This window comes from Notolepis coatsorum (genome assembly GCF_963971535.1).
Source record: "Notolepis coatsorum genome assembly, chromosome: 1".
NCBI lineage: Eukaryota > Metazoa > Chordata > Actinopteri > Aulopiformes > Paralepididae > Notolepis > Notolepis coatsorum.
Genome location: NC_140165.1, coordinates 151,703,342 through 151,730,956, shown reverse-complemented (window position 1 = coordinate 151,730,956; position 27,615 = coordinate 151,703,342). Strand labels below are relative to the sequence as shown.

General features: G+C 42.4%; 3 protein-coding genes across 4 annotated transcripts in view; 1 reads left to right on the top strand and 2 right to left on the bottom strand.

Annotated features, from left to right (window-relative positions):
• Window positions 1-256: 256 nt before the first annotated feature.
• On the bottom strand, window positions 257-3,276 carry tmem127 (transmembrane protein 127). The gene is made up of 4 exons (XM_084333421.1): window positions 3,142-3,276; window positions 2,445-2,728; window positions 2,140-2,304; window positions 257-1,950 (listed from the first exon to the last, which is right to left on the bottom strand). The coding sequence occupies exons 2-4, from the start codon at window positions 2,686-2,688 to the stop codon at window positions 1,640-1,642; spliced, it is 720 nt and encodes a 239-aa protein (XP_084189547.1). The 5' UTR covers window positions 2,689-2,728; window positions 3,142-3,276; the 3' UTR covers window positions 257-1,639.
• Window positions 3,277-5,448: 2,172 nt separating this feature from the next.
• Window positions 5,449-12,788, top strand: ciao1 (cytosolic iron-sulfur assembly component 1). The gene is made up of 7 exons (XM_084314069.1): window positions 5,449-5,824; window positions 7,642-7,790; window positions 7,949-8,060; window positions 8,196-8,284; window positions 9,228-9,414; window positions 9,890-9,971; window positions 10,614-12,788. Exons 1-7 carry the CDS (start codon window positions 5,686-5,688, stop codon window positions 10,846-10,848), a joined length of 993 nt encoding a protein of 330 aa, XP_084170195.1. The 5' UTR covers window positions 5,449-5,685; the 3' UTR covers window positions 10,849-12,788.
• Window positions 12,789-12,881: 93 nt separating this feature from the next.
• snrnp200 (small nuclear ribonucleoprotein 200 (U5)) overlaps window positions 12,882-27,615 on the bottom strand; it is a 64,413-nt gene continuing 49,679 nt past the window's right edge. For both annotated transcript variants that reach the window (XM_084319841.1, XM_084319842.1), the window contains exons 34-44: window positions 20,319-20,427; window positions 19,920-20,028; window positions 19,394-19,583; window positions 18,972-19,136; window positions 18,427-18,548; window positions 16,728-16,871; window positions 16,385-16,561; window positions 14,804-14,964; window positions 14,473-14,554; window positions 13,642-13,734; window positions 12,882-13,506 (exon numbers count right to left, since the gene is read on the bottom strand). In XM_084319841.1, coding sequence (XP_084175967.1) covers window positions 13,357-13,506; window positions 13,642-13,734; window positions 14,473-14,554; window positions 14,804-14,964; window positions 16,385-16,561; window positions 16,728-16,871; window positions 18,427-18,548; window positions 18,972-19,136; window positions 19,394-19,583; window positions 19,920-20,028; window positions 20,319-20,427 — 1,502 coding nt within the window. In that variant the 3' untranslated portion in view covers window positions 12,882-13,356. The remainder of the gene's footprint in view (window positions 13,507-13,641; window positions 13,735-14,472; window positions 14,555-14,803; window positions 14,965-16,384; window positions 16,562-16,727; window positions 16,872-18,426; window positions 18,549-18,971; window positions 19,137-19,393; window positions 19,584-19,919; window positions 20,029-20,318; window positions 20,428-27,615) is intronic.

Here is a 27,615-nt window from a genome sequence, read left to right as displayed (position 1 = left end):
CTTTCGGATATAAGGCTCTTAATACACCGTATGGTGTCTGAATCCTCTAGACAACGAACCTTTAAATATCCTCCTGGCACGGAAGAGACCATGCGCCTTGTCTGTCGGAACATCCGAACGGCTTCCTTTACCTCCAGTATAATACAAGTGTAAGTAGTAATACTACTGGAAGAAGTACAAATAAGAACTCATAAAAGCTGATATATCCAATTCCCAGAGTTTCTACATAGTCATAAAGTACAAAGCAGAGCAAAAGTTGGGCATTTATTTTTATTATGACCACTGTTATGTATAAACAGTCAACAATATTTTACACATCTTTTTTACATAATGAATAAAGTATAGCAACAATTTTAGGAACAAAATACAGACGTGAAGTAAACAAAAGAAGAATATGTCACTTGCATCATTACATTATCAAACACAATCTTAAGCCTTGGCCGGTTCCCAATGAGATGCTCATGTAGGATAAACAAGGTTAAAATTTGACAAATGGGAGGAATACTCATGCATAGAAAACACATACTTAATAAACAGTCACATAAGGTAATCACCGAGTACAAATAAGATTTGTCAACAGATGAACGTGACCAGCTCAGTTGATGTGGTGTGATATCTATCCTATTAGCGTCAGACAGAAGACGTGCCATCTTCAACCACAACAAAAACCTATCGCAGGTACATCTGTGACATATTTTTATTTCCATACGAAGATCTCGTACACGGCTCTCGCTCAGCAGCACAATGTATTGATCATACTATTGTTTTGGTCCCTCTGGACCTTTTGTTGGTACGTTAGTATGATCAATACATTGCGACGCTGAGCGGGAGCAGTGTGTTGGATTCTTCCTTTCTTGAGACTTAAGTGACACTTTCCGACGCACCTGCGCTTAAACTAGTTGGATATGCAAATATTTCTTTGTAAAATAGCGCCAATCTCAAAAATACATGTCTGATTAAATAAAGCTAAAAACTGTAATGAGTCTATACAGCAAAGGAAGAAAAATAAAAGGACGACAAACCACTAGGAACATCCGGTTAATAAATAAAAGGGCCATTTGATATATAAAAATGAAATGTCTAAAACAATCTTCTCATTGTTGGATGTTTTAGTAAAGTCGAATCATATACACATGGCAAGCATCATCAACAACCCATTGTCATGATATTCCATCCGTGTCCGACCAGCTACACAGCTGGTAGCAAACTGCCCACAGCTCTTTGTTCAAAATTTGGCATTGATCGTTTTCTACCTTTCACTCCATTCCATCTATATCACTTGTTATAAGCCATGTTGAAACAACACCCCACACCCTTTTGTTTGCTTTACATGTAAGGATCGAATCCTAAGAGCCATTTACATGCAGATCTCTAAAAGCTTGAGTGGTGAAAATAAGAATCACATCCCGCTCTCTGCCACCACTAAAGAAAGCCTTCATGCACCCAAGCATCAACAATCAAGGAATATGCATGTTCATTGTGCACAATTGAGTTCATTGTGAAAAGGAGAGTATTTGCAGAGATATCCACCTGGGCAACCGAATCACATATCTTTACATGTGTTTACGAGGCCGATAGCAGTGCTCATAGAGAAGCAGAGGGCGTTAAGAGAGACAGAAAGGAGGGCAGCCTGGCTACATTACGGCGTGTAGGCAGGCGGCGGCTGAAATTGATTGGCAATATCATAATCAGCGGGATATGTCTCACTGCTTTCCTCCATCTCTGAGAGCAACTCCAGTGCTTGCTCCTCTTCCTCTGTGGGGTAGTGGCGCAGCAGATTCGCTGCTGTGGCAAGAATAGAGGCTCCGCCAGCCCCTGCCACCAGGTAGAAGCTGATGGCAAATGTAACATAGATGAGAGAGCCGTGGTACTTTTTGTGCTGCTGCTGTAGCGACAAAATGAGCTCCGAGGCCCAGTAGCAAAATCCTATCACCGTGGCACACTGCAGCACTATGACACGCACAGACAGAGGGGGAAAAAGAAAAAGATATTAATTCACTGATTGATTCACTATAGTTAGATTCACGTCAATCAGTAAAAGATGACCTATTTGACCTGGACAATTTGTCAAAGCTCTGAACTATGTTATTACAACCTCTATGACTGAGGAACCCATACTGAGCTGTGAAAGAATCATACCTGTGAGTATATGAGCAAATGCATATCTGCGTGTGATCTTAAGGGCCGGGTGTTTGGGTCCAAACACATCCAACAGGAACGCTGTTAGACTACACAGGATGCCCAGGAAGCAGAAGGCAGCAATCACCCTCAGCAACAAGATGGTCTGGGGGTTCACACAATACTCTAAAAGACAGAGTGACACAACACACCACAAAGCATTACATTATCAGTTACTGGATACAAAAACCTTAGCATTACTAGTTTGTTGACAGTTTCATCACTGCATTTGGAGTATAAGACATTGGCCAGTGGCCGTCTCTCACCGTCCAGAAGCTTGGGGTCAATGTACCCCAGGACGTCTGCTACTCCCAGCTCCTGTCTTGGACACGTCCCTCCATGGACCCGGAGCCAAGCTGGTTCCGCCAAGGCCGTACACAGTGCTGTGATGGAGAGAGCTCCAGGGAGAGCAGATGCCAGGCTTCGTTCTGGCTGCTTGGGCAGAGAGGTAGCACCTCTTCTCCGTCGGCTTCCAGGGACGGTGGAACCCGGTGGTGCATACATTGTCATCCGATTTCCTCCTTATATCGGCTGCTGTTATGGTCTCCAGCTAGTTGTGACACAAAATGTTCAACCCCCTGAACGTTAAAGTGACGTATACAAAGATCAGAAAATAGAAAATACATACCCTGGCTATTTTGACAGAACGTACAAATTATCCAGAGGTAGCTAGCTAAATGATGATACACGGGAACAATGGGGTTGACCTTATTATTGTGCAGACCAGGTCTTTTGGTTAGACAATAAATAGTATGCGGGCATACAGCTAAGTTAGTACCGTTAGTGCGCGATTGCCAAATAACACGCGGACAATAGAATAGACAGCTGGCGTCAGGCCTGTTGTGTGTTGTTGTTAGCTTAGCATACGTTAGCTAGCTAGATGGGCACCTCTTCCGTATTCTCTGACAGATGCCGCTGTTATATTCGGTTGAAATAAATAAAGTGAAACTCAGCCCAGCTAACCTGATGACAGATGTCTGTTATGTTGGTTGAAAAATAAGAGACAGACAAAAACAAAGACAGCCTCTTCTAGCTTCCTGTAAAATATATTCTTCCTTGTTCATTCCATTCTTCTTTGTTGCTTCCACGCTACCCAGTCCAAACCAAAAAAACACGGTGGTGGTGAGTGCTGCCATCTAATGGTGGTAATCTTCAACAGCCACAACACCCAATAGGGTCCAGCTGCAGACTCGGAGCCTCGGTCCAGATTGGAACTTCCGCCCTGCCACAGGATTATTACTCCTGTGACAGGGCAATGCGCTGATTGGCGGAAAGTACGGAAGTATCTCGAAGTACGTCTGACGTATCTCGAATTACGTCTGACGTTTCTCTACGTTAGCGAACGTTAAACGTTGTATTCATAAAATAATATAAATTCAGCAGCATGGGGAGGGCCGGGGGGAGGGGAGGTACAGGTAGTAGAAGACATAGAGGTACAGGTCACATAATTATAGTACAGTGGAGAAGTAAAATTAGAATAAAAAGGCAGTGTAAACAATATACAATATTATTAACTCTAATAATAACACGCCTCGCGGGCTCATTATAATACGAGAGCCGTGGGTCTGCATTGTATAGAGCGGATCCCCCGGCCGTATTCAAGCGCTGGAGCGCTTTGCGATGGATCAAACTGTATTAATATAGTAGTAATAATAGTAGTTGGCTAGTTGCGCGCTTCTGGCCACCTCCCGCAGTGCGCGCATACACACATACTGTCTGTAGCCTATACAGTACGTGCAAAATTAGTTGTCAAGAGCCAATCGCACAGGTTGCCTCATCTCATCTGGCTCTGCAAATAGATCTAGAGTCTGAATATCATATATAGCCTGCTGATGATCTCTCTCTCAAATCCATTCTGAGAACGGAATGCAGTGCCCGCGACGAGGGTCTTGATTGATTGATTGATTGATTGATTGAAAATTGTATTAACAGATCATGCTGGACCTACAAAAGGCCTTTGACACTGTCAATCACTCCATTCTTGATTGAACATTTTATTAACAGATTGCAGAATGGGTACAGTACAGTACAGCTCAATACACACAATTGTTAAGGGGATGCAGACCAGAGAAATACTTTCGCCTTGGGGGGGGGGGGGGGGGGGGGGGGGGGGGGGGTCGGGGGTAGGAGGGGTGGGTGGGTGGGGACACTGTACAACTGTACAAGCAAAACTGTACATTGGAATATTGACAAAACCATACTTGGTCATTTACTGTACATTGGAGGGGGTTGGGTTACAACACAGGAGCAGAGTATAAACAACAGTACAGGAATGAGAAACAGTACTGTACTGTTGTCTGCATCCCCTTAACAATTGTGTGTATTGAGCTGTACTGTACTGTACCCATTCTGCAATCTGTTAATAAAATGTTCAATCAAGAATGGAGTGATTGACAGTGTCAAAGGCCTTTTGTAGGTCCAGCATGATCTGTTAATACAATTTTCAATCAATCAATCAATCAATCAATCAATCAAGACCCTCGTCGCGGGCACTGCATTCCGTTCTCAGAATGGATTTGGATCATCAGCAGGCTATATATGATATTCAGACTCTAGATCTATTTGCAGAGCCAGATGAGATGAGGCAACCTGTGCAATTGGCTCTTGACAACTAATTTTGCACGTACTGTATAGGCTACAGACAGTATGTGTGTATGCGCGCACTGCGGGAGGTGGCCAGAAGCGCGCAACTAGCCAACTACTATTATTACTACTATATTAATACAGTTTGATCCATCGCAAAGCGCTCCAGCGCTTGAATACGGCCGGGGGATCCGCTCTATACAATGCAGACCCACGGCTCTCGTATTATAATGAGCCCTCGAGGCGTGTTATTATTAGAGTTAATAATATTGTATATTGTTTACACTGCCTTTTTATTCTATTTTTACTTCTCCACTGTACTATAATTATGTGACCTGTACCTCTATGTCTTCTACTACCTGTACCTCCCCTCCCCCCGGCCCTCCCCATGCTGCTGAATTTATATTATTTTATGAATACAACGTTTAACGTTTGCTAACGTAGAGAAACGTCAGACGTAATTCGAGATACGTCAGACGTACTTCGAGATACTTCCGTACTTTCCGCCAATCAGCGCATTGCCCTGTCACAGGAGTAATAATCCTGTGGCAGCGCTGAAGTTCCAATCTGGACCGAGGCTCCGAGGCTGCAGCTCGACCCTACTCACAACACCATTCGTCAGTTGCTCATCCCCTGCAATAGGTGGCAGTAAAGTTATTGTCAAGGTAGTACTAGCTACACGAAACTACTACAAGAGGAGGAGGTCGGAAGTTTGTGAGTCTGAGCTGAAATTTAGAAATGATCGTAATTGTATAAACCTTTCTTTGTCAGGTGGTGAAATATGACTTATGAACACGTTATTTCCATTCTACAATAAATAACTAGTTCCGTATTCCTGGAGATAAACATAACCAATCGTCATTTTGGGCACATGGTACTTTAATCATTAGCCAAAACAAAAGATAGCTGTCAGTAGTAACGGATATGAAGGACTCATTGGCCCTTGTTCAGAAATTCAATGCACATCCAGATGCTCGCTGCTGGTACGTTGCATGGAACCCGAGGGGAACTCTGCTGGCCTCGTGTGGGGGTGACCGGGCCATTCGAATATGGGGAAGAGAAGGTAAGGCTGGTGGACACAGTGTGTAGCGATAATGATGATGGTGAAGAATATGCGTTTAACTGAGATGTTAATAATAATGATATGTAAACAAAGTCCATGAATTAAAACGGCTAACATTGCTATGTAGCTACACCGATGTACTGGCTGAGATCTCAGTCCTAGACCATCATGCAGCAAAATCTGCATGGCTCGCTGATAACAAACTATCATTACACATGGGCAAAACAGAGTCCATTCTCTTCGGTTCAAATAACAAACTCAGCAAGACCGACGGCTTCTCAGTTACAGTGGGTGACAATATTGTCACAAGGAAAGATGAAATGACCTACCTGGGTTCCATCCTAGAGGCAAATCTTTCCTGTGACAAAATGGCATCCAATGTAATAAAAAAAGTCAACCAACAAACTAGATTCTTGTACCGGATCTCCTCTCTGGTAAACAAGAATACCCTGAAGACTCATTCAAGGGTACTACGACTATGCTTGCACCTCATGGTACCAAAGCACCTCAAAGGCGCTAAAAACAAGATTACAAACATCACAAAACAAACTAGTCAGACTACTACTTGACCTTACCCCTAGAACCCACCTCACCCCTGCCCACTTTGACTACCTAGGATGGCTTAGAGTAGAAGACGGAGTACAGCAACTTGCAATGGGCCTGGTCTACAAGATACACTATACGACTAAGGTACCCATGTACACGTCAAAATACTTCCCAAAGGTCCGTGAATACCACGACCACAACACCAGAGGAAGCTCAACAAATCATGTTAAACCCAGATTCGGCTCAAACAAGGGATTAAACACGTTTCGCAATTATGCCACATCAATGTGGAACGCCCTACCCAAAGCTGTAAAGGAATGTGAATCCCTACCCACATTCAAAACCGCTCTTAAAGAGCACCTACGGGAGGCTGCAATTCGAAACTGGCCACCGTAAATGTCCAAACCCCCCACCCCCACCCTCCTATAGAGTCTCCTCCCCACCGCATGTATACATTCTCCCCCTCCAAATGTAGTCTCCTCACCACCGGATGTATATTTCTCTCCCACCCACCCACCCCCTCCTAATGTACAGTCCCCTCCCCATCATATGTATATACTCTGTCAGGATCTATGAGTAACAGTACTGTATATTTGGATACCGCATAATATGTCACAAATGTATCAGTACTAAATACCTATATGTCCCTATGCCATAAATGTCATGTATGTTGAGTATGTCATAAATGTCAATATGAATTGAAAATGGGGGACCCTGATGGAAACAAGACAAACGTCTTTCTCTGGTCTGCATCCCCTTAACAATTGTGTGTATTGAGCCGTGCTGTATTGTACCCATTCTGCAATCTGTTAAATAAAGTTTTCATTAATTAATTAATTAATTCATTCATCAGAGATCATTATGCAGGTCGGACTGTCCAATCATCAAGCCACCACTCAAGGACAGGCCACGAGCACAAATATCACAAGGGCACCATACATAAACACATAACATAAAATACGGGATAACAACATCACATGTTAAGTACGTTTTGAACAGAAATAGAAATAAAGAAAATACATAAAATGGTTACATTTGTCTATGCAATTAATCACAGCAGGGATAAATTGGTTCGTAATCCTATTAGCCATTCTGCATCGGCACTCAAGATGAAAGCTGTACAAATTCTTCAGAGTGGATCCCGAGGTTCCATTGGCCCAAGCCTTCCCGGTAGCACACCAACGTGGTACAGTCAGATGAGAGATATGGCGAATATGTGCATGATGTGGGTTCTCAAGACTGCAAGAACAATGCCCATCTTCCCTCCTCAGGTGACTCTTGGGAATGCAAGACTGTGCTTCAGGATGGACATCAGCGCACTGTGAGGAAGGTGGCGTGGTCTCCCTGTGGGAACTATCTCGCCTCTGCCAGCTTTGATGCAACTACATGTATCTGGAAGAAGAAAAACGATGACTTTGAGGTCAGAGGAAATGTTTAATTGCCGCCATATTTGTTTTCTGATGTTTTTGTTAACCACTGCTAGGTGGAACTAATGCTACACATTTCAGAATATTATATTTCTTGCTCTGCAAGAATCTGCCCAGAGGTTACTCTTTAATCTCGACATTCGTCTCCCAGTGTCTGACCGTGTTGGAAGGGCACGAAAACGAGGTGAAATGTGTGGCATGGGCACCCTCAGGAAACCTGCTGGCCACATGCAGCCGAGATAAGAGTGTTTGGGTTTGGGAAGGTCAGAATCTGCTTTCTAGTCTCTCACTGTATATATTTCTTGTCCAAAGATATCTCTATCCATTCCGGCATCTAAACCCTGCAGTTCAGTATGTAGTACACATGCAAATTATTTCTAATCCTCCCTTTTTCACAGTGGACGAGGAGGACGAGTATGAGTGTGTGACTGTAGTGAACTCTCACACACAGGATGTCAAGCATGTCGCATGGCACCCTACACAGGAGGTAGGTTGTTCTGCAACCTGCTGCTCAGGCCACCTGCCCACGGCCACCCCACCACCTCTCCCACACCTCACCACCTGTCCATCACTAGTCCAAAGTTCCTGTACATTTACTGTATTTTGCCAAATAGTGTTTTGGATTTTGTTGATCCATCTGCTTTGCTTGGCCATCCTCCCAGGTTTGGTATTGTTGGAACTAAGTGTTTCAATACCAATAGCGGTTCTGATACCTTTGATACTGATTCCACTGTTTCATTGTTATTAAATCACATTTCACTATTTAAAAAGATGGAGAACTTGAATGGATTGTTTGTGTAGTTCTCTTTCTTCCAGTATGGCTGCCTGTAACCATTGGTAACTACTTTCAAAAGAAAACGCCTAATTTCTGTGCAGTGGTAGTAATAACGCATCAAATTATGCTTTTGTTGATATATTTTTCAGGCAGCCATGTTGGAAGACTAAGAACTACACAAACATTCAGTGCAAGGCCTCTATTGTTTTTCTGTTTTAACTTTTCCTTGCCATCTGATTTTCTAAAATCAGACCATACTCAGTTGATGTCCTTAATTTAAAGTTCTGTAAATTAGAAGCAGTTCACTGAACTTGAGCTCATATTGTAAGAATCCAACATTTCGTAGCTTTTTTTCACACATGCCAGCCAAAGATGACAAGTTTTTTTTTTTTTTTTTTTTAGTTCTCATGTTTGTTAGTTAGAATTCAAAATTATGTTGAATAAAGGCTGACTGGCATGATCACATGGCTTTAAGTAGTTTTAGTTTGTTTGTCAATTGGCAATGTGAAACATAACACACAAAATTTTTTCAAACAAACCTAGGTGTGAAAATGTCCAGATGCCTTTTTGATATACAAATGTAGGTATTGTTTTTTTTGTTATTTATGGTCTGCTTGTCTGGGTTCCCTGCTTATCTTACTTTGTCTCTCTGCAGATTCTGGCCTCAGCCAGCTATGACAACAATATCTGTATTTATAAGGAAGAGGATGATGACTGGGAGTGCAGGGCCACCTTGGAAGGCCACACCTCCACAGTCTGGAGTTTGACCTTTGACCCTAGTGGCCAACGATTGGCTTCCTGCAGTGATGACCGTACGGTGAAGATCTGGAAAGAGTGTCGGGGTGAGCTGGTTAAAGGGGGAATACCAAAATTGACCTCTCAAGCCCTGCCCTCTTTTTATGATCCTTCCCTCAAATAAACAGTTGTGATTGAAGGATCAAGAAAAGGGGGGGGCTTAAGAAATGTAAATTGGATGGGGGGAAATGCACAACTATGTTGAAGAGGTGCCACCAGACTAAAAATAAGAGTAGTCATACACACACATAGCTTCAATGCATTATGCTTCAATGCAATGCTTCGAGAATGTACAGCTAATTTGGGTGTAAAAGCTCACACTAACATTTTATGGACCCATGGGTGCCAAATTCACCCTTTTGTTTTGTGGTTGGATGATTCAGTAGTTCACCTCACCTGTTGGTATTTATTCTTGAACAGGAGATGGCAGCACACACAGTATGCATCTGGTTAATCATCTGTGTTGGTGGATGACTAGAAAGAATTTCACCCCTCACCTTTATCTTTGTTGTTGTCGAACAGGAGATGGCACCACAGACTTGTCTTGGAAGTGTGTTTGCACTCTGTCAGGGTTCCATGGGCGGACAGTATATGATGTTGCATGGTAAGACGGAAGACCCCCCCCCTCCCTTCCTCGTGAATGTTCACTGATGTCCATTTACATTCCTACTGCAACCTCAAGGCTGTTCTGCAGTCAGTGACATTATGCATCATACATGCAGGGCATTTTTAAGGGGACAAAATATCAGTTTGGAATCGTAGTTTTAGAAAACATGTACCCGTACTTTTCGCACTATAAGCCGCACCTGACTATAAGCCGCAGCAGCTAAATTGAATGATGTGTACATATATAAGCCGCACTGGACTATAAGCCGCAGGTGTTTTAATGTTTAATTACCATATGTAATTAGCATTGGGACACAATACTGTCGGACAAATATCAAGAATTAACTCATTTACAAGTTGTATTAAGTTTAGCAAATAAGGGAACAGATAAATAACATTTCAATGCAGTCAAAAAAGCAATATTTAGATTTTTACATTTTCGGGTTTGGTCACGTCGAGTCACATATAAGCCGCACCGTTATATAAGCCGCAGGGTCGAAAAATGGGGGGAAAAGCCGCGGCTTATAGTCCGAAAAGTACGGTATGTCACCTAGAATGAAGATTTCTTTTAAATTACCTTCACAGCCCCCTCCCCCACTGTCAACTTGGTAAATGAACACCTGCACCGATCTTTGTTCAGGTGTGGGCTGACTGGTGGCCTGGCAACGGCTTGCGGCGATGACGGAGTTCGCGTGTTCAAGGAGGACGATGCAGCTGATCCTGACCAGCCGGTGTTCTCTCTGTCTGCTCATGTGTCCAAGGCCCACAACCAGGACGTCAACTGTGTGACCTGGCATCCGAAGGAGGCAGGGCTCCTGGTGTCCTGCAGTGATAGTGGAGAGATTGCTGTCTGGAGATACCAGGCGGAGGCCTAAACACACGGCACAGCTGTCTGATAAAAAAAATGCACCAAGACAACAGTATTCGTCAGTACTGGTCTCACGGTGCTACTCCTGCACTGAGGTTGCCTTGCATCACGTGAGATGTTGAGTTTTCATTTTCACATCCCAAAAAGCAAAGAGACAGTAATGTTAACACTTTGGTCGCCATGGTTCAAATTCATAATTTATCATCCCTAGCCAGCTCTATTTGTCTATGGAGAAGTTCCCCTTCTTTGCAGGGCTATAACTTTTTAAATTCTATTGCTAAATTGCCATTATTATGGCCCATTCAATGTCTTATATCCATTGTTCAGGGTGTAGCAACGATATACTTTTTCATTCACATTCATACTAAAATATGGTCTAAAGTATAAGTATGTTTTTATCGTTTTCTGCCGCTTTCTCCAGAACTTGATTTATAGCTCCAAATGCATTATATTGATGATCAAATACAGTTTGGTAGCGATCGTTGCCAGATGAAAAAATTCAACTGGACGTGGTTCTAGAAGTTACTACGTATCATCTGATATTGACCGGATGGGCAAGGGGGCGTTTATAATTCCGTGGGCAACGTTATACCATTCGTCTAGTGTGGGTCATATGGTCATCAGAGCAGTTTATATGGAATACGTTAGAAAATAACGCTGGATCTTACCGTATGTTCCTCGCGCCGTTGGGGGATGAGCGTAGAGTAGACAGTTTTCGATTATGGGATGTTGATCCTGATGAACCATTTCCAGGTTGTATAATACTATATATGTCCAAATAATGTTGTTTATTGAGTTAGGGCGAGCAATTGATTATCCAGTGTGTTGAGATGGGGTCCGGCTACCGATCGCGAGTGCCCGGACGGATTATGGATGAGCACTTCCTGTTTGGCGCGCCCCTCCCTCTTGGCCGATCTGCCGATCGGCCACCGGATGGCGCTCTTGAACCGCTAGACAGTTGAGTGGAGCTTACCAGTACATCTCATGTCTCCGGAGGAGAAATATGATTTCGATCAGATTTTTGAATTATTGATATCAAAGACGAGTTACGGTGTCTTCGGCAGAATGAGCATGGCTAGGAATGACGTTTAAACACGTCATCGGCGATTAAAGTGTTAACATTGAATTAACGTAATTAGCACGCTTTACCTACAAATCTAACTTATGTAGCGTTGTTTAAAAAGCTTTATACAGGGCGGTTAGGTGGCCGAGCGGAGATTGCGTTCGTCACCAGCTTGGCTGGCCGTCTGCACTAATACAATTGGCTGTATTAGAGGGTGGGAGAAGCTGGCAGGGTGGGTCCGGGTCGTTGTAAACAGCGACTCCTACAGTTCGGTCGGGGCGCCTGCTAAGCGCGGATAGGACTTGAGGGGGATAGTGTGGTCCTCCCACACGCTACGCCCTCTCGATGAGAATCCGCGCTGCCAGGTGAAAAGAAGCGGTGATTGGCTGGACGTGTGTCGGAGGAAGCACGTGGTAGCCTCCACTCTCCCAGATGATCTGACTGTGGGGGGTAAGTGCGCAGCGACCAGGAAGGGACTGGGAATTGGCATACGACTAACATTGGGATGGGAGAAAATCGGAGGAAAATGGAGGGGGAAAAAGATAAAAAAAAAAAAAAAAAAGCTTTATACAACTTTTTTTTTAAAACCAAAATACCAAGAACATTATAATTCCAAGGCCACAATGTTCATGCTTTCTCATACACAATCTGATTACCACTGCAAGATAGGAACCATGCCACCTGTTGGCCCTCTTCTGGTTTGCTCTAAAACGAATATGCTCATTTCGTGTCTGGTTTAAGCTGTTTTTAATAATGCATTTTGAGATTGTAATTTCACAGCAATTGTCTATTAAATGTTACATAATTTAATTAATCTGGTCTTCCTTTTTCTCTTTGGGACGAGTGCTTTCTTGCATTACTGTAATGGACCCATCTCAAACCCCCTGCCATCTTTTCTTAATTCTCCAATCACAACGGTTGCTTCCTGAGTCAATTATTAAATCTTTCAATAACAGACTTACTTTCAGAAACAAATGGTCATTTATTTCGAATCTTTTTATTGAAAAAAAAAAAAGCTAGGGCAGTACATCATACTAAAATGTTAGACCAGTTCAATACCACATTACACATATGAAGTCCAATCCAGAACCAACACTCCCCTGTAGTGCCACCTTCTTTTCTGAAAGGTGCACAGATGACAATCATACCCATCAATCTGTATCTAACTTTAAAGTCCTGATTGGGGCTTTAATGGCAGATGTTGACTAATGGTAAAGCACAATTACCATGTGTGGTTGACATGAGACATGTTATGCTGTACATGACGTGATCTAAACTGAAAAACAACTACCCATATATATAAAAAGGTTACACTTAAGAGCATACATGACAACGGCATACTTAAAGACAAAGACAAGTGATTCTGGTTTGTTATCTACAATAGGAACTCCTGCTGATCCCATTTCAGATGAGAACAGGACACCTGGTGATGGTGGTCGTCACGTGAGCCCACTAGTCTGAGTCACTGTCTCCGTCGCTGTCGGCCTCCTTCACGTCCACGCTGAACTTGTACTCCTGGTCGCAGCCCATGTAGGCATCACTCATGAAGTACAGTGTGTAGTTGTGAACACCCATCACTGGTGCCACGAAGTCCAGCTTGACCTGGAGCAAGAAGAGGGGAATGAGAACTAGATTAGAATCTGAGACATTTTAAATTATGAAATTATGATGTCATCGGCGCTACACCAGGGGGCCACAGCTCACAACAAGGTGTGTCGGTTTGGAGTGACTTCTTACCTTCGCTTTCTGCTGCAACGTCAGTCTCTTGATAGAAATGAGGCTGTTCGACTTGGGGTCTCCGATCACCACCCACCAGCCCTCCTCACGTTTCTACAACAAAGGATTCATATAACAAGTCATCATCTCAATCATAGAAACTCAGAACTTGGATAGAAAGGGCCAATTATCAGAGACGCTACAGCAGCTATCCCAAGTGTCCCAGGCAAATGACCATTCAAATTTGCGGTAGATTCACAGTTTGAGTCACAGATGGAATAATTTTTCTACATTTCTCAACAAATGACAACTGAAAATATATATATCTATTTTACGCCAATGTTTATAAACCCTGCCATTGTAAACAAAGTCAATTGCCAAGGGGGCCGAAATGAAAAATCTAGATGATTTTGCAGGCCGGTTACATTAACAATAATACCTAAAAAGGTGAGGTGAATTTTCACCTTTAGGAGGTCCCTAGCTTATTGGTAATTTTGTTTGTCTATTCAATTTGTGCATACCAACTCAATATGTTACAAATATGCAAATGCCTTCTGTTCATTCTCTGGTGCCTCAATGAATACAAGGAAGGCCATTGGTTTAAAAGGTGGGTAAGGAAGCGTCATTTATGGATATATTGGCTGCCTTATAGATACATTTATTTACAGATTTAAATTACATTTACCAGGATTATGATTATTTAGCCCGTAGGCCTTGAATTTGACACATGTAAGAAAACATTAAAAACATATTTAGTTGTCATAGACTTGTTTAGTTGTAATACAATAGAATTTTGATTGTGGGGTTAACACTATTGTTTCCCTTTGGATTATGGATAGTGCCTTTACGTACCTGGGGGAAGAGGGGTGCAATAACGGGTCCAGTAACCTCCTCCTCTCTCTCTAGTTGAACCAGAACCAGAACTGGACCGCCACTGGAAACAAATACGCATATTTGCATTCATTGTATTCAGAATTGATTTATCTGCATGTCATTTACACTTACACCAAACTTGAAACCGATTTGCTCTTTCCCCTCATGTGTGTATAGTGTAAATGTATATACACATGTAGATGCCAGGTGTGAAAAGGACCTTTTCCAACACAATTACTCTCGTCTAACTCGTGCTGCCGCAATGATAACACCATCTTTCCCATGATGAAGATGCTGCCGACAGACTTACCTCTTGATGACCTCCTTCTCGGCCACCTCGTATGACAGTTCAATATTGGGGTAGCGGTTACAGAAGCGAGCAACGTCAGCCATCTGGATGCCCGAGAGCTGCAGCAGCCCACTACGATCATCATCCTCCATCTCCATGATATCAAAGATACTCTCCACACCCTGAGCAAGAGAAGAGGAACAGTTAAGCCCCATAGTAAAATCAAGAACTACATATTCTACAGTATATAGATGCAAGACGGCGGCGTGTGCACAACTACGACTAGGTCTCTCTAGACCATGTTTACTCCAACATAGCGGATGGATACAAAGCTGTTTCCCTCCCACACCTGGGACAATCAGACCACCTTTCATTGTTTCTTCCTTGGTGATGATAGCATGTACAATAATGTTGTATATATATATATATATATATATATATATATATATTAGTGCTGTCAGGCGATTAAAAAAATTAATCTAATTAATTACAGGATTTGTAATTAATTAATCTAATTAATCGCATTTTAATCGCATAACCATTTTATGCCTGATATTCTATAATCATATTTCAAATTGCATGTGTCCGGATGGAATACTTCAGTACTGTATCTACAAAACCTTCTGTTTAATCATCTTTCATCTATTAATTTGCTTAGATTTTTCAGGTCTGGTCAATTTGAGCATGGTGTTATTCACAGTCAAAGATAATAAAAAAAAATCTTATTGATATTCTCATTTGGTTTACAATTACAATTTACTCAAAATAAAATTTTCATTCAATCAATCATTGAATTGATTGATTGATTGAATGAACATTTTATTAACAGATTGCAGAATGGGTACAATACAGTACGGCTCAATGCACACAATTGTTAAGGGGATGCAGACCAGAGAAAGACTTTCATCTTGTTTACATCAGGGTCCCCCATTTTCAATTCATAATGAATTGCAAGTAAGGGTGCAACTTGCACCGTGCAATCCATTCTTTGTGGATCTAGCCCACAGTATTTCTGACACTGGGAATACATTCCCTGAGATCCATAGATGTCCCTAGAATCAGATACCAAGAACATGCAAATGGACCATATTAAAAAAGAATTCTGTAAACGTGTATTCTACGTTCTTATGGAATGAATGAGATAAAAAAATAATAATAATAAAATAAAAGAAAATTGTAATACATTTTGAGTTCATTTTCATAACGCGATAATTTGCTGTGTAATGAATTAATCTAATTAACGCGATAAACTGACAGCCCTAATATATATATATATATTTATATTTATTTATTCTTACCCCTACCTACTCTTACTAGTTACGCTGCTGGCCGGTACGACTTACTACCATAGTGTTTTTATACCTGTATCACTGTACATATTGATACTACAACTCTGTACATGCATCCGATTACTCAGTAGTACTAATTTATATATTTTATATCCCATTTAATCACCTGTACATTGTATATTACTATTGCACTTTACTGCTACATTTACACTCTGGTTGGATGCCAAACCTCCTTTCGTTGTACAGTACTTGTTCTGCATAATGACATATTATAATTAAATATTCAGGACACCATGAGGAATGACTATGTTACCTTGTCTGTGCATCGCTTGATGTGCTCAGAGGTGAAGAAGGGCAGTTGTTTGAGGTAAGAGTCCTTAGACCACATGGCCTGGGTGACCATCTGGGCCAGCTCCATGGCAGCCAGCGCAGGGCTCAGCCAGCCGTTACTGGAGAGCACATCTACACACGCCTGGATCAGACGCACTGCCTACAAACAGACCAGAGGAAAGGTAGAATGCACAGGATGAGCAAGGTGGGAACAGGGTGGAATCCCAACCTGAGCATGACATAAGAGCAAAATGGCTGCCGTGTGAATATGGTGAATAAAGAGACGAGCCCTGCATGTACTGTAAGTGTTGTTCTCCTCAGCTCACCTTGCTCAGGATCTCTTCCGTGTCAGACTGCAGCTCTGCGCTCAGCTGCATCCTGGACAGATGGGCCTGTAGCAGCAGGTTAGTCTTTATATGGGGATCGTTGAACTTGGGGTTGTTCAGTTTGTGGGGAACCTTCTGGGCCAACTAAAATATAGCAAAGGTTGTTTCGACATAATTAGTTTCATTCACTTTATTGGTTAGTGGTGGAAGGATGTAATATGTTGTTTTATTAACAGACAAGATATCTTCCCCTGTGATTGACGGGATTCGATCCTCCTGGTCTACCACAGTGAAATGTAATGCAGCTTCTGGCTCAGTTAGCTACAAGCTAATAAAAAAGGTACTAGAGTGAGGAAATATAAACACTTGGAAATATTAATTCCAGTAATTAGGGATGGGCCTGAGTAATCGATTACGCCAGTACTCGTTGTTTTAATTGAACTCGAGTGGTTTTTGAGAACTCTATTTAGATTTATTTATTCTAATTTGGTTACCAAGTTCATCCTCTAAAAGTGCTTGTTTTCACTGAAACAAAAATCTGGAATCCCACAAGGCATGAGTTGTTGCAGGAAGACAACAGTGGACGTCTAAGAGAGTTGGAGAGGACGTTACTGCAAAAGGTTTGTTGCGTTGGAATACAGATAATACTAAAACAGATAAAAACAATGGTTTGTGTTTGTGCATTTCCAAATTGTACCAACAACACGTCTCCCACTTCGTGTAGCGTTCATAGACTATTCATACGGATACGCTGGGGTTGTAGCTAGTTAACTGTTAACGTTAGTTGTGCTACATGGACCCAAACATTGCTACTACAGCTAGCCAAAGAGAACACATCATGTACCAAATATCTGCGTTTCCATGAGTGGAGAGACCTTCTGCAGACAGTGTCAAGGTAATGTTATTCTTAGAAATGGACAGTTTTGACTGACAATAAGCATTAAGCATCGCTGTGCATTTTTTTTTTTTTTTTTATTATCTTTTTCCCTCTCCTTCTTTTTCCGATTTTTCTCCCATCCCACTGTTAGTCATTATGCCAATTCCCAACCCCCTTCCTGGTTGTTGCGCACTTTGCCCTACTGTTGGTCCGAGAGGCCGGAGACTGTCACATGTTTTCCTCCGACGCATGTGCAGCCAGCCGGCAGCCAGCCTGGCCGCGCAGATTCTCACCGGGAGAGTGTAACGTGTGGAAGGTCGCACTACCTCTCTCCAGATCCTACCCTTGCTGAGCAGGCGCCCCGACCGAACTGTAGGGGTCGCTGTCCACAACGCCCAGGACCCAACCCACGGCTCCCCTCCCCCTAACTCAGCCAAACAAGTTAGTATAGCGATCAGCCCGAGCCAAGGCAATGCTGACTCTCCGAGACCGCAGCTTCTTGCATTGGTGACAAGCACAATCTCCGCTACGCCACCTGACCGCATCGCTGTGCATTGTTATTGCTGCCATGCTCATTATGCGTTCTAAAAATGTATTTGCATAAACGAGTGCTCGATCACTACTCGAGTAATTCACGCAAGTACTGGATCTAGGAAAACATTACTCGTGCCCCTCCCTACTAGTAACATGTGCTAATGTTTGGTAACAATATGAACGTTTTGTAGCGGCTCTCGCCATCGTCAACCATTTGCACTCCTGTCCAGGAGGACCAAGCGATGTCATACATGGGGGGAGACATGTTTACTGTGTGAAGGCAGTGACCTGTCGCAGCAGGGCGTCCTCGTGGTGTCTGATGGGGATGTTCTTGTACTCTGCAGCGTTCGAAATGATCTCAATCAGCCCACGGATCTTTGTCTTGGCGTTCAGGGACATGCTGAACAACTCTGACGTACGGATGGAGAAACAGTTAGTTACACAGGACTTCAGGGTGAAACATCAACTGGGTCAAGAATAAAAACAAAGAAATCTTCCTGAAAGTTCATAAAATGCTTTTACACAGATATTGGGTGTAAAAATATTTGAAATCAAGGATAGAATTTTTCTTACAATAAGGCCTATTATATACTAAATTATCATATTAATGTGAAATTCATTATATATTAATATTGGAAAAAGGGTTCTCATTTAATTACCATATACATACTCAGAAATGCCCCCACAATTCAGTTCCAGTGGTGGAAAACAGAAAAAAGCAAATGTCATGCCCTGCGTGAATTAAAGAACTGGTGATGTGCAGATAGGCCTTTACTATGACAATCAGCACAGTAGCCAGTTAATAACAGGCACACAGTTGAGTTGAAACAAACCAATGGTGGTGTAGTTGATGTAGTAGTAGGCTGCGATCATGCCCAAGTTGAGTGGTGCCACGTCCATCTCATCCTCAATGCTGATGCACTTGGACTGCTCCAGGTCATGCAGCGTGTTCTCCACCAGCTCAGACAGGTGGTCTGACAGGTGACGATGGGACATGCCTGAGAGAGAGAGAGGGAGAGAGAATAAGAGTTGTCACTAATAGTCAAGTCGGCACAAAACAGAATACACTTCCGATCTGTCTGCAGACTCTGCATTCATTCTAAAGGGTTAAGCAAGAGACAAGTCTGTTCCATCCCTCCTTGACAATGTACACGTGGCTTTTTTTAATTTAGTTTAGTTTATTTAACCATAAAGACATAAGGCACTCGGACCATGACATCACAGCTTCTTATTTCCATTGTGGTGCTTGGCTCACCCTGCAGGTTGTAGTAGTTGGGGTTCTGGGTCATGCGGCGGTAGAGGAACGTCCAGGTCAGGTAGTCCACTGCATCCTGCTTGTTCTCCACCGTCTTGGTGACAATCTCTGCGTTGAAGTGGTCGTGGAGACAGTGGTCCAGATGGGACTCTACTGGCAGTGGTTCATACAGGAACTTCTTGAAGAAGTCCTGGTGACATGAGAGAGAATGCATGCTCACCACCTTTTATCTTTTCAAAATAAACAAGTGCGTTACTGCTTTTCAGTTGCTTGGAAGGGTATGTAGCTGTTGAGTGTGTGGAGGATGAAGGGTATGTAGTTGTTGAGTGTGTGGAGGATGAAGGGTATGTAGTTGTTGAGTGTGTGGAGGATGAAGGGTATGTAGTTGTTGAGTGTGTGGATGGCAAATCCAACTGTGTGACTGAACCTACCAGCCCACAGTGATTATAGAGGAGCTCCTTCTGAGCAACTAACAGCAACAAGCTGGTTAGAAATGGAAAGAGGAAGACAGGAAAGTGTCTCTTACCTTCTTGGAGCCCTGGCACATGATAACACAGCGCCCCTCATCGTCCAGCATGGGCCTGTTGGCCTTGCCCACCATCTGCAGGACATCATAGATGGGGTAGTCCACGTAGCTGCAGAGAAGGGGAGGGGGCATTTTTTTAATTAATTTATTCCATTTTAAAATTCCATACTTTTCCAGATCTACATTGTATGTATGTATCACTCAATGTTGTTTGACTAAAGATTAGTGTTAGATTATGAACAGTCTCTCTCATGAGTAAGGAATAGTGTGGCAGTGATTTTCCATATTCCCCCAAACCTTTAATATTTTTTGGCATTTCCCATACCATATTAACATATATATATACACAGAGCCCCACACAAATCCAACAACAGTGTAGTGTTCAGTGAGAAGACTTACGCGTGGATCTTGCCGTTGTAGTACTGAGTGTCCATGACAACAACCAGGTGTGCAGAGATGTTGGTGCCCCAGCAGAGAGAGCGTGAGGCCACCACCACCTGAACTGCACCTGTTGGGGGGAGCAGACGGTCAGATGATTACTTTAGTCACAGGAGGCCAGTGAAATTAGTCTTTCAGTATATTCCTGAGATACAAACACACACAGGCCTCTACGTGTATGCATTTTAGGAATGAAAGGTATTAGGGCTGACCCGATTAGTCGACTAATCAGTCGAAAGGAGCCGTAGTCGACTGGCCAACCTCTTAGTCGAATATATATACATATATTAAAAAAATATATATAATATTTTTTGTATCATTCTTTCCAAAAGAAAAGAGGCCTAGAAGCGTGGCTAACACTAATGGCACGCATACCAGAGGCAAACTTCCTACGAAAACAGGCACAGAGGCATGAAAGAGGATTTCACCCATCTAATGAACACACTAGACTAGACAAATATCAAGATGTATCCATCAGTGGACCAATTGCATGCTTTTGCAGAGGACAAGAAGCCTTCAGTCGACTCCTTCAGACATTAAGCACCCACCACAGCCCAAATGGAATGATAAAAAAATCAAAAAAAAATATATAAATTTATTTAAAAAAAAGATTATACTTTTTTTTTGTCGACCAATAGTCGACTAACAGCAAATTTTGGCCAATCATAGTCGCCCATCCAAATCCTTAGTCGAGGACAGCCCTAAAAGGTATACTGAATATGAAGGTGTGTACCGTAAATCCTCAAATAGAGGAGGGACCTCCGATAAAGGAGGGGCCTCTTATAATGGGGGGGGGGGGGGGGGGGGGGGGGTTGATGCATTTAGACAAACACAGGCCGGGCTCTATTATAAGGTCGCAAAAAAAAGTTTATTTTTTTATTTTTCGTGCCTTGATATAGAATGAGATAAACTCTTGCCAATGGAAATCAAGTGCTGCCTCCCGCTACACTGACTACCATACATTAACGTTTCCCTCTGGTTAGCTTTAGCGCTAGCCAACGTTGTCATAATATCTAGATATGTGGTGTCAGCTGGATGACGTTAACGTTCGCTATCTATATGGCGTTGGCAGGAGAGGCTGGCGTTGTCCAGTTGACACATTAGAGATCATGATGCTATGACAGCGTTAGTAGCTAAAGCTATTCCCTGCATGTAAACAACTCGATTTGACGGAGGAAGTCGAGAAGGTACCACACGCTAAACCGTCCCCGGACCCCACAACCTAGTATAGACAGTTCCAACTTCAGTGTGTGAATTACGTTAATCCCACAATTACTCAACTGCACTCAATATTTAAATGTCAATGCTAGTCTAAATAAATGTAGACAGACAATGTACGTATTTAAAAAAAAATTATAATAATAATAATAATAATAATAATAATGCAATAAAAGTCTGAAAATGAAGGGATTATGTCCATGAGTGTCATTTTTAGAAATTAAGGCCTGCCTCTTATATAAACCTCTCTCTAATAAAGGCCTGGTGCTCTTTGCAGCTGAGGTAAATAGAAGACCCGTCCTATTTTTGAGGATTTACGGTATATATATATATACACACACCGTTGCCCTTAATATATACATATCTTATGTATGATATATGATATATACAGTATATTTTCAAGTTGATTAAAAAAGGTTTCCTTGCACCAGTATTAAAAAGTAATAGAAAATAGACCATTATGAATGAAATAGGACCATGACAATTGTATTACAAGATAAAGACGTGAAAAGAAAATGTATTGTAAATGCATTGTAATTTGTACCAGAAAACTATAAGGTCAAATACTGTTATATTGTCAGAACAGAATTGTGATATATTTTTGGCATATTGCGCAGCCCTAGCATATTTCAGAGTTCTTTTCCTGGAGCAGTTCAGGGTTCAGTGCTTTGATAAAAGGGCATTCTGGCAGAAATGGTAGGCACCATAGATATAATACTACCCACCAGAATTAGGGTAAAGATGAACACATTGATATTGTATTACAACTTCCCAATCCTTCTGACATGCAAACTCGGAGAATCACGAGTGACCAGACATCCCTTGGTCTTCTGAACGACAGATCTCATTAGAAAAAGGTTTCTGAACGGATTGTTGGATTAAACAAAGTCACAACAAGCTTAAAGTAGAAGAGCTCAGCTAACGCAGCCTACCGGTAGTCAACGCTAATGGTGGCACTAATCTTTGCCAATTATGCAGCTGGGTCAACTCTGGATCACATATTCAACATACTATAATAACGAATGAGTGAGTACTTGTGATTACATCCCCCCAAAACATTTTGTCATGCATTTCTAGCACTGGAGATTCATTGAGTTTCAATTTCAATTAAGATTTTGGCTTCCTGCGATCATGGAGGTGAAATGGCTATTGTGCCGCATGCTGTGTTGCTCTCAGTTTATCTTTATCTTATCACCCTTCCTTCACAGTGGTGCACTCTGCCCCTTCCCTCAAGCCCAAACAGTAGTTTCAGCTTGTGTTGAGAGGGAGGAGGGAGCCACCGCACTTTGCCAGTTATTTTAAAACGTCTTTGGTAACTTGTAGAAGATGATAGAAAGGCCGTCTTTGGTCGAGAATAAACATGAAACAAAGTCAGTCGTCGTCATAGGATGTTGTCAGTAATTGTGTCTAATAATTGTGATTTCAATATCAATCAAAATAATCATTATGATTTTTGCCATAATCGAGCAGCCTAATTACCAGAGCCCCTACAGATGCATTTAGCATTTGCTGTTAACTCTTTCTCCGCCAACACAATTATATGTTATTGCGCGCCATCCTTTGAACGCCAACCACGTATACGTTATTTGATAGTTTTTCCTTTTTTTTTTTTTCGATATTTTTATTCATTATTCATCCAGGGACCTTGGTGTTACCATAGGGAATGAGTCTGAGATCGCAAAAGTCCAATACCGCCGCCTGGTAGGATGCGGCCGGAATTGCACATCCTTTGAAACTCTGTATTGGGCTGTGCATCGATTATATTGGTCCGGGGCGGACTTTTCTAGTAACCTGAACCTAGGGCTTCGCCCGATCGCATTGAATCGTTTTCGGGACCCCTGATTCATTATGCTGTGGTGGGTTATGTCGTGGGCCAAATGGACATACGATCTACCAGATGGCAATCAAATAATTGGAATATTATTTTTGGAATCCCACCGGCCACAGGTAAGAGCAATTTAACGTCAATTTCAGCTTGATTGTGCCTTGTTTTCATAGCCATCGCCCTGATCAGTGTATGTTGTTGTACTAACGAATGCCGCTATTGACAATCAATTAATCGGAAAAGGAACCCCCCACCCCTTTCATGCATTCATGATGGAACATAATACCGATCATATGCATTTGAATTTTTTATTGTAGCGTGTGTAGGGACGAAATGCCAATGGATTTAGTATAACGCTGCTGTCGGGACAAAACCTCATAACTCCAAAAACCCAACTTTTCAGCAGATGAAAAAAACTAACACAGATTTGAGGGTGAATAGAGTTAGGAGGTTTAGACAGATGATCGGTTTAATGCTTTCCTATTGTTTAAACTTTGTAAAACCCACACACACATATGGAGGATGATCTACGGAGTTGATTTATATAATAAAAAATAAATAAAAAAAATGGAGTTATGAGGTTTTGTCCCGACAGCAGCGATAATATATGTCACAGGCTATTACTAGCCTCCCAGGAATTACCCTAAACCGCTCTAAAACCATACTTATATTCACCACGGTATAAAACGGGAATGTATGGATGGAATTTTTTTTTCTTTTTCACATCTTGAACGATCGATACTCTATGTCAAATGGGCCATAGTATTGCATCCATAGCTATAATATAGTTATAGCCCTGCAAACAAGGTGACTGACTCCATTGGTTTAATGCGTGGCAGCAGGGGAGGACACAAACTTTTTGACTTACCAGCCAACTGGCGAGTATATGATTTTTTTTACCAGCCAAACAGATTTTTTACCAGCCATAAATAAATCGCTAATTGTGATAATTACTTCTTTGTATGTCTTCGTCTAAATTGATTTTCAATCATAGTAATAATCACTGTGTCTCTACTCTTTAAAATATTTATTACAATAAAACATTAAGTGTCTCTACTCTTCACAATATTAGCATAAAACATATTAATCACACCGTCTCTACTCTTCAAAATATTAGGATATCACATATTAACATGAAAGAGGGAACTATTCTGGACTGGGTTGGGCTGAACTGGGCAGTGAAAGATGCTGGGCTGGACTGGGTTGGGCAGGGAAAGTTGGGCTGGTCTAGGTTGGACTGGGTTGGGCTGGACTGGGCTGGGCAGTGAAAGAACCACGCATTTCATTGTAATGTAATAGCTAAATAAAACAAAACTTGAACTTGACTTGTTACATTTGCACTCTGGTTGGATGCCAAACGTATTCTGGTTGTACTGTACTTGTGCTGTATGATGACAATACATTGGAATCGAATCTCATGTCAACGCTAAGGGTTCAGCAGGTGTATTCTGAATGACAAGTATGACAACATCACCATTGTGAAGGGCATATGGGCGAGTGGTGATATGGGGGGAAACCCAGTAATAATTCGGTAATAATAAAATGTCACTCGGCTGCATTTAAGCAAAGCCGTAGCCCCTTTCGTGACTGCGATGCAAGCCTCGCTTGAATACGCAGTCACTGGTTCCCACGTTACTAGCCATGTTAATGTGCACATCAAGCACTGGTTAAAGACGAGCGGTGGGTCCAAAATATATAAGATATAAATTTCAAAGGTACCCACCGTTGCATTAGGGTTTCACACACACGGCGGCAGGGTTTGACAGCTCGGTGTTGCTAATAAACATTTTAAATCATTTTTATAAACGAGTAAAAAAATCACTGAGCTAGCCTTGGCTAAAATGGCTGCTTCCGCATTTTAACGCAGGAGCGCTGTGATTGCTGGGCGCACCAGGCACGTGACAAAGCAGCCAGCAATCACAGCGCTCCTGCGTGAAAATGTGGAAGGAGCCATTTTAGCCAAGGCTAGCTCAGTGATTTTTTTTACTAGTCTATAAAAATTACGTCGCATGCTGTTGTTCGCCCCCATGTCAGACCGCACCGATATCCGAAAGCGACGACTCTACATGCAATTATTTTCATCCACTGTTGCCTTTTTGTCTAAGTTTGTCTACGTTGTCAAGCCGGTGACAGGAGTCTGTAGGGCTGCACGCAGTGGTCTATCCACTTCCCCTAGATGGGCGGCATCTTCTTGAAAACGAGTGTTCATTGGAGGAGCTTAGAGCGCAACGATGATGTTCATTGGTTATGGATTATTATGAGGCGCAAATGGGAGGAATCATAAGGGGGGAGTCAGAGTTCGGCTTGTGAGCGAATCAGCAGATTGCAGAATGATTTTTTTGTTTTGTTTACTACTCACCAGTGTGGCGAGTGCTCTTCATGAATCACTCGCCAAACATAAAGAATACTCGCATTTGGCGAGTAAAATGGCATAATTTCCTCCCCTGCGTGGCAGCGCATAGCCATATCCCGGAAACAGCGTGGCAGAGAATGAGAACAGCTTCTCATGTGATTAACACGTTGGAAAATGTATAAAAATGTATAATTTGAAAGCCCTAGTATACTTAAATTACATGAGACTGTGAGGCTATTACATATCATCTTTCCACACATAGCTCCCTACATGTACAGTATGTATAAGAGTTCTATCCTTGGAGCAGTTCAAGGTTCAGTACTTTGCTAAGGGGCAGAAGCGGTGGGCACTGTGGTGGAACCGGAGAGGTTAATCATGCGCAGGGTCAAATCTTCATGGATGATACACATTTATTGTTAAAGCATTGCTAATCAAATCCAAATTTAGATTCAGGAGTTTAGTAGAGGACTTGACTTCTCTGGCCGGGAGAAGAACCAAGGTCCCCCCCCCCAATTCTGTGAGCTTGCCTTTTAAGCTTTCTGGGAAAGGGGGGGTGGGGTTGTGGGGGAGAATAGGGTATGAGGGGAGAGGAAGGGGAGGATAAAGGGGGGAGAGGGAGGTGTGAACAGAGGCCCCGAGGGGCTGGTTACACTGGTGAATACAGGAACGTTTTTGTTGCTGAATGATTACGTTTGCTGTCCAAGTTAAAAAGAAACACCGTTTTGGCAGGATAACGCGTTGTCCTACTGGCAACGCTGAAATTGTGTTTCCGTTTTGGATACTCGCCGACAATGCTGCCATGTAATCTGCGTGAGCCGGATACGGAGCCGTTGTTGCTCAACGCCCATGTGCAGTAGAGACCCGCACGGTTATTTCCAGCAGAGCTGTCCCGAGTAGCTGCGGCTACCATGTGTTGTCAAGTTATTGTTATAAGGAGCCCAGTCCAAGCTACAACAGTCTGCATTCCCTTAACAAAAGTTTGTATTGAGCCGCATTGTACCCATTCTGCAATCTGTTAAATAAAGTTTACATCCATTCATTCTGCTAGCATTAACGTTACCAAGCTGCTAGCCACAATGCTATACTGTTGTACTGGCATATTCCATTCACGTTAGCATGTAGCTAACAACATCGGAGATCTTTTTGTGAGACTAAACTATCCGCTCTTGGTGGTCAATTGTGTTGATGTTAGTTTTGTTTCATCAACAAATGAGGCAGAACACACAGTGAATGTATCCGTTTTGTTTATTGCACTTTTATTGCACTTTCTTTGCTGAAAAATAAATGCTACGTTGGCTAACACTTTCAGTGCCCATGACGTCATATCTCGTTTCATCAGCCCAATGCCTGAATGCCCACGACAACAAATATAATTTTATTTGTTTATTACCGATCTGATTTCATATTTCATCAACCGAGTCTCCTGTTGGTACAGCAGCTCCTCCAGCAGCTCAGAATGGAAAAAAGCGCCCCCTATCGTCTATCCCTGTGTAACTGCAGGATCAGTCTATATGTAGAGGCGGAGCCAGCTGGCTCCTTGAGCTGGCAAGCTGTCTGCTCAACATGGAAGTCATCGCGGGACGGGAATCAGCCTGGAATATATATTCACAGTAGCCAATACTCAATCAAAAAGTGTGATCGATATTTGGAATGGCGATCAGGAATTGGAATGATCTTTTTGGAGAACATCTGATCTGAGGTAAGGAATCTATTTTACCAGTCTTGGGATAATCAGAGTTGTATTCGCTGAGATCTCAGCGTTTGCCCTATGTGTGATGTGTCTCTGCGATTGCTGATGAGGAAATCAGAGAATCGATTTTTCAGCTCGCGTATCTAGCGTGCATACGTACACATATACTATC

Bases quoted from the DNA above. Each gene is read 5' to 3' on its own strand.
- ciao1 (XM_084314069.1), top strand. From the start codon at position 5,686: ATGAAGGACTCATTGGCCCTTGTTCAGAAATTCAATGCACATCCAGAT. The intron at 5,825-7,641 runs GTAAGGCTGGTG...TTCCCTCCTCAG, and splicing joins TCGAATATGGGGAAGAGAAG to GTGACTCTTGGGAATGCAAG. The intron at 7,791-7,948 runs GTCAGAGGAAAT...TTCGTCTCCCAG, and splicing joins AGAAAAACGATGACTTTGAG to TGTCTGACCGTGTTGGAAGG.
- tmem127 (XM_084333421.1), bottom strand. From the start codon at position 2,688: ATGACAATGTATGCACCACCGGGTTCCACCGTCCCTGGAAGCCGACGG. The intron at 2,305-2,444 runs GTGAGAGACGGC...TCTGTCTTTTAG, and splicing joins TGACCCCAAGCTTCTGGACG to AGTATTGTGTGAACCCCCAG. The intron at 1,951-2,139 runs GTATGATTCTTT...TGCGTGTCATAG, and splicing joins ATTTGCTCATATACTCACAG to TGCTGCAGTGTGCCACGGTG.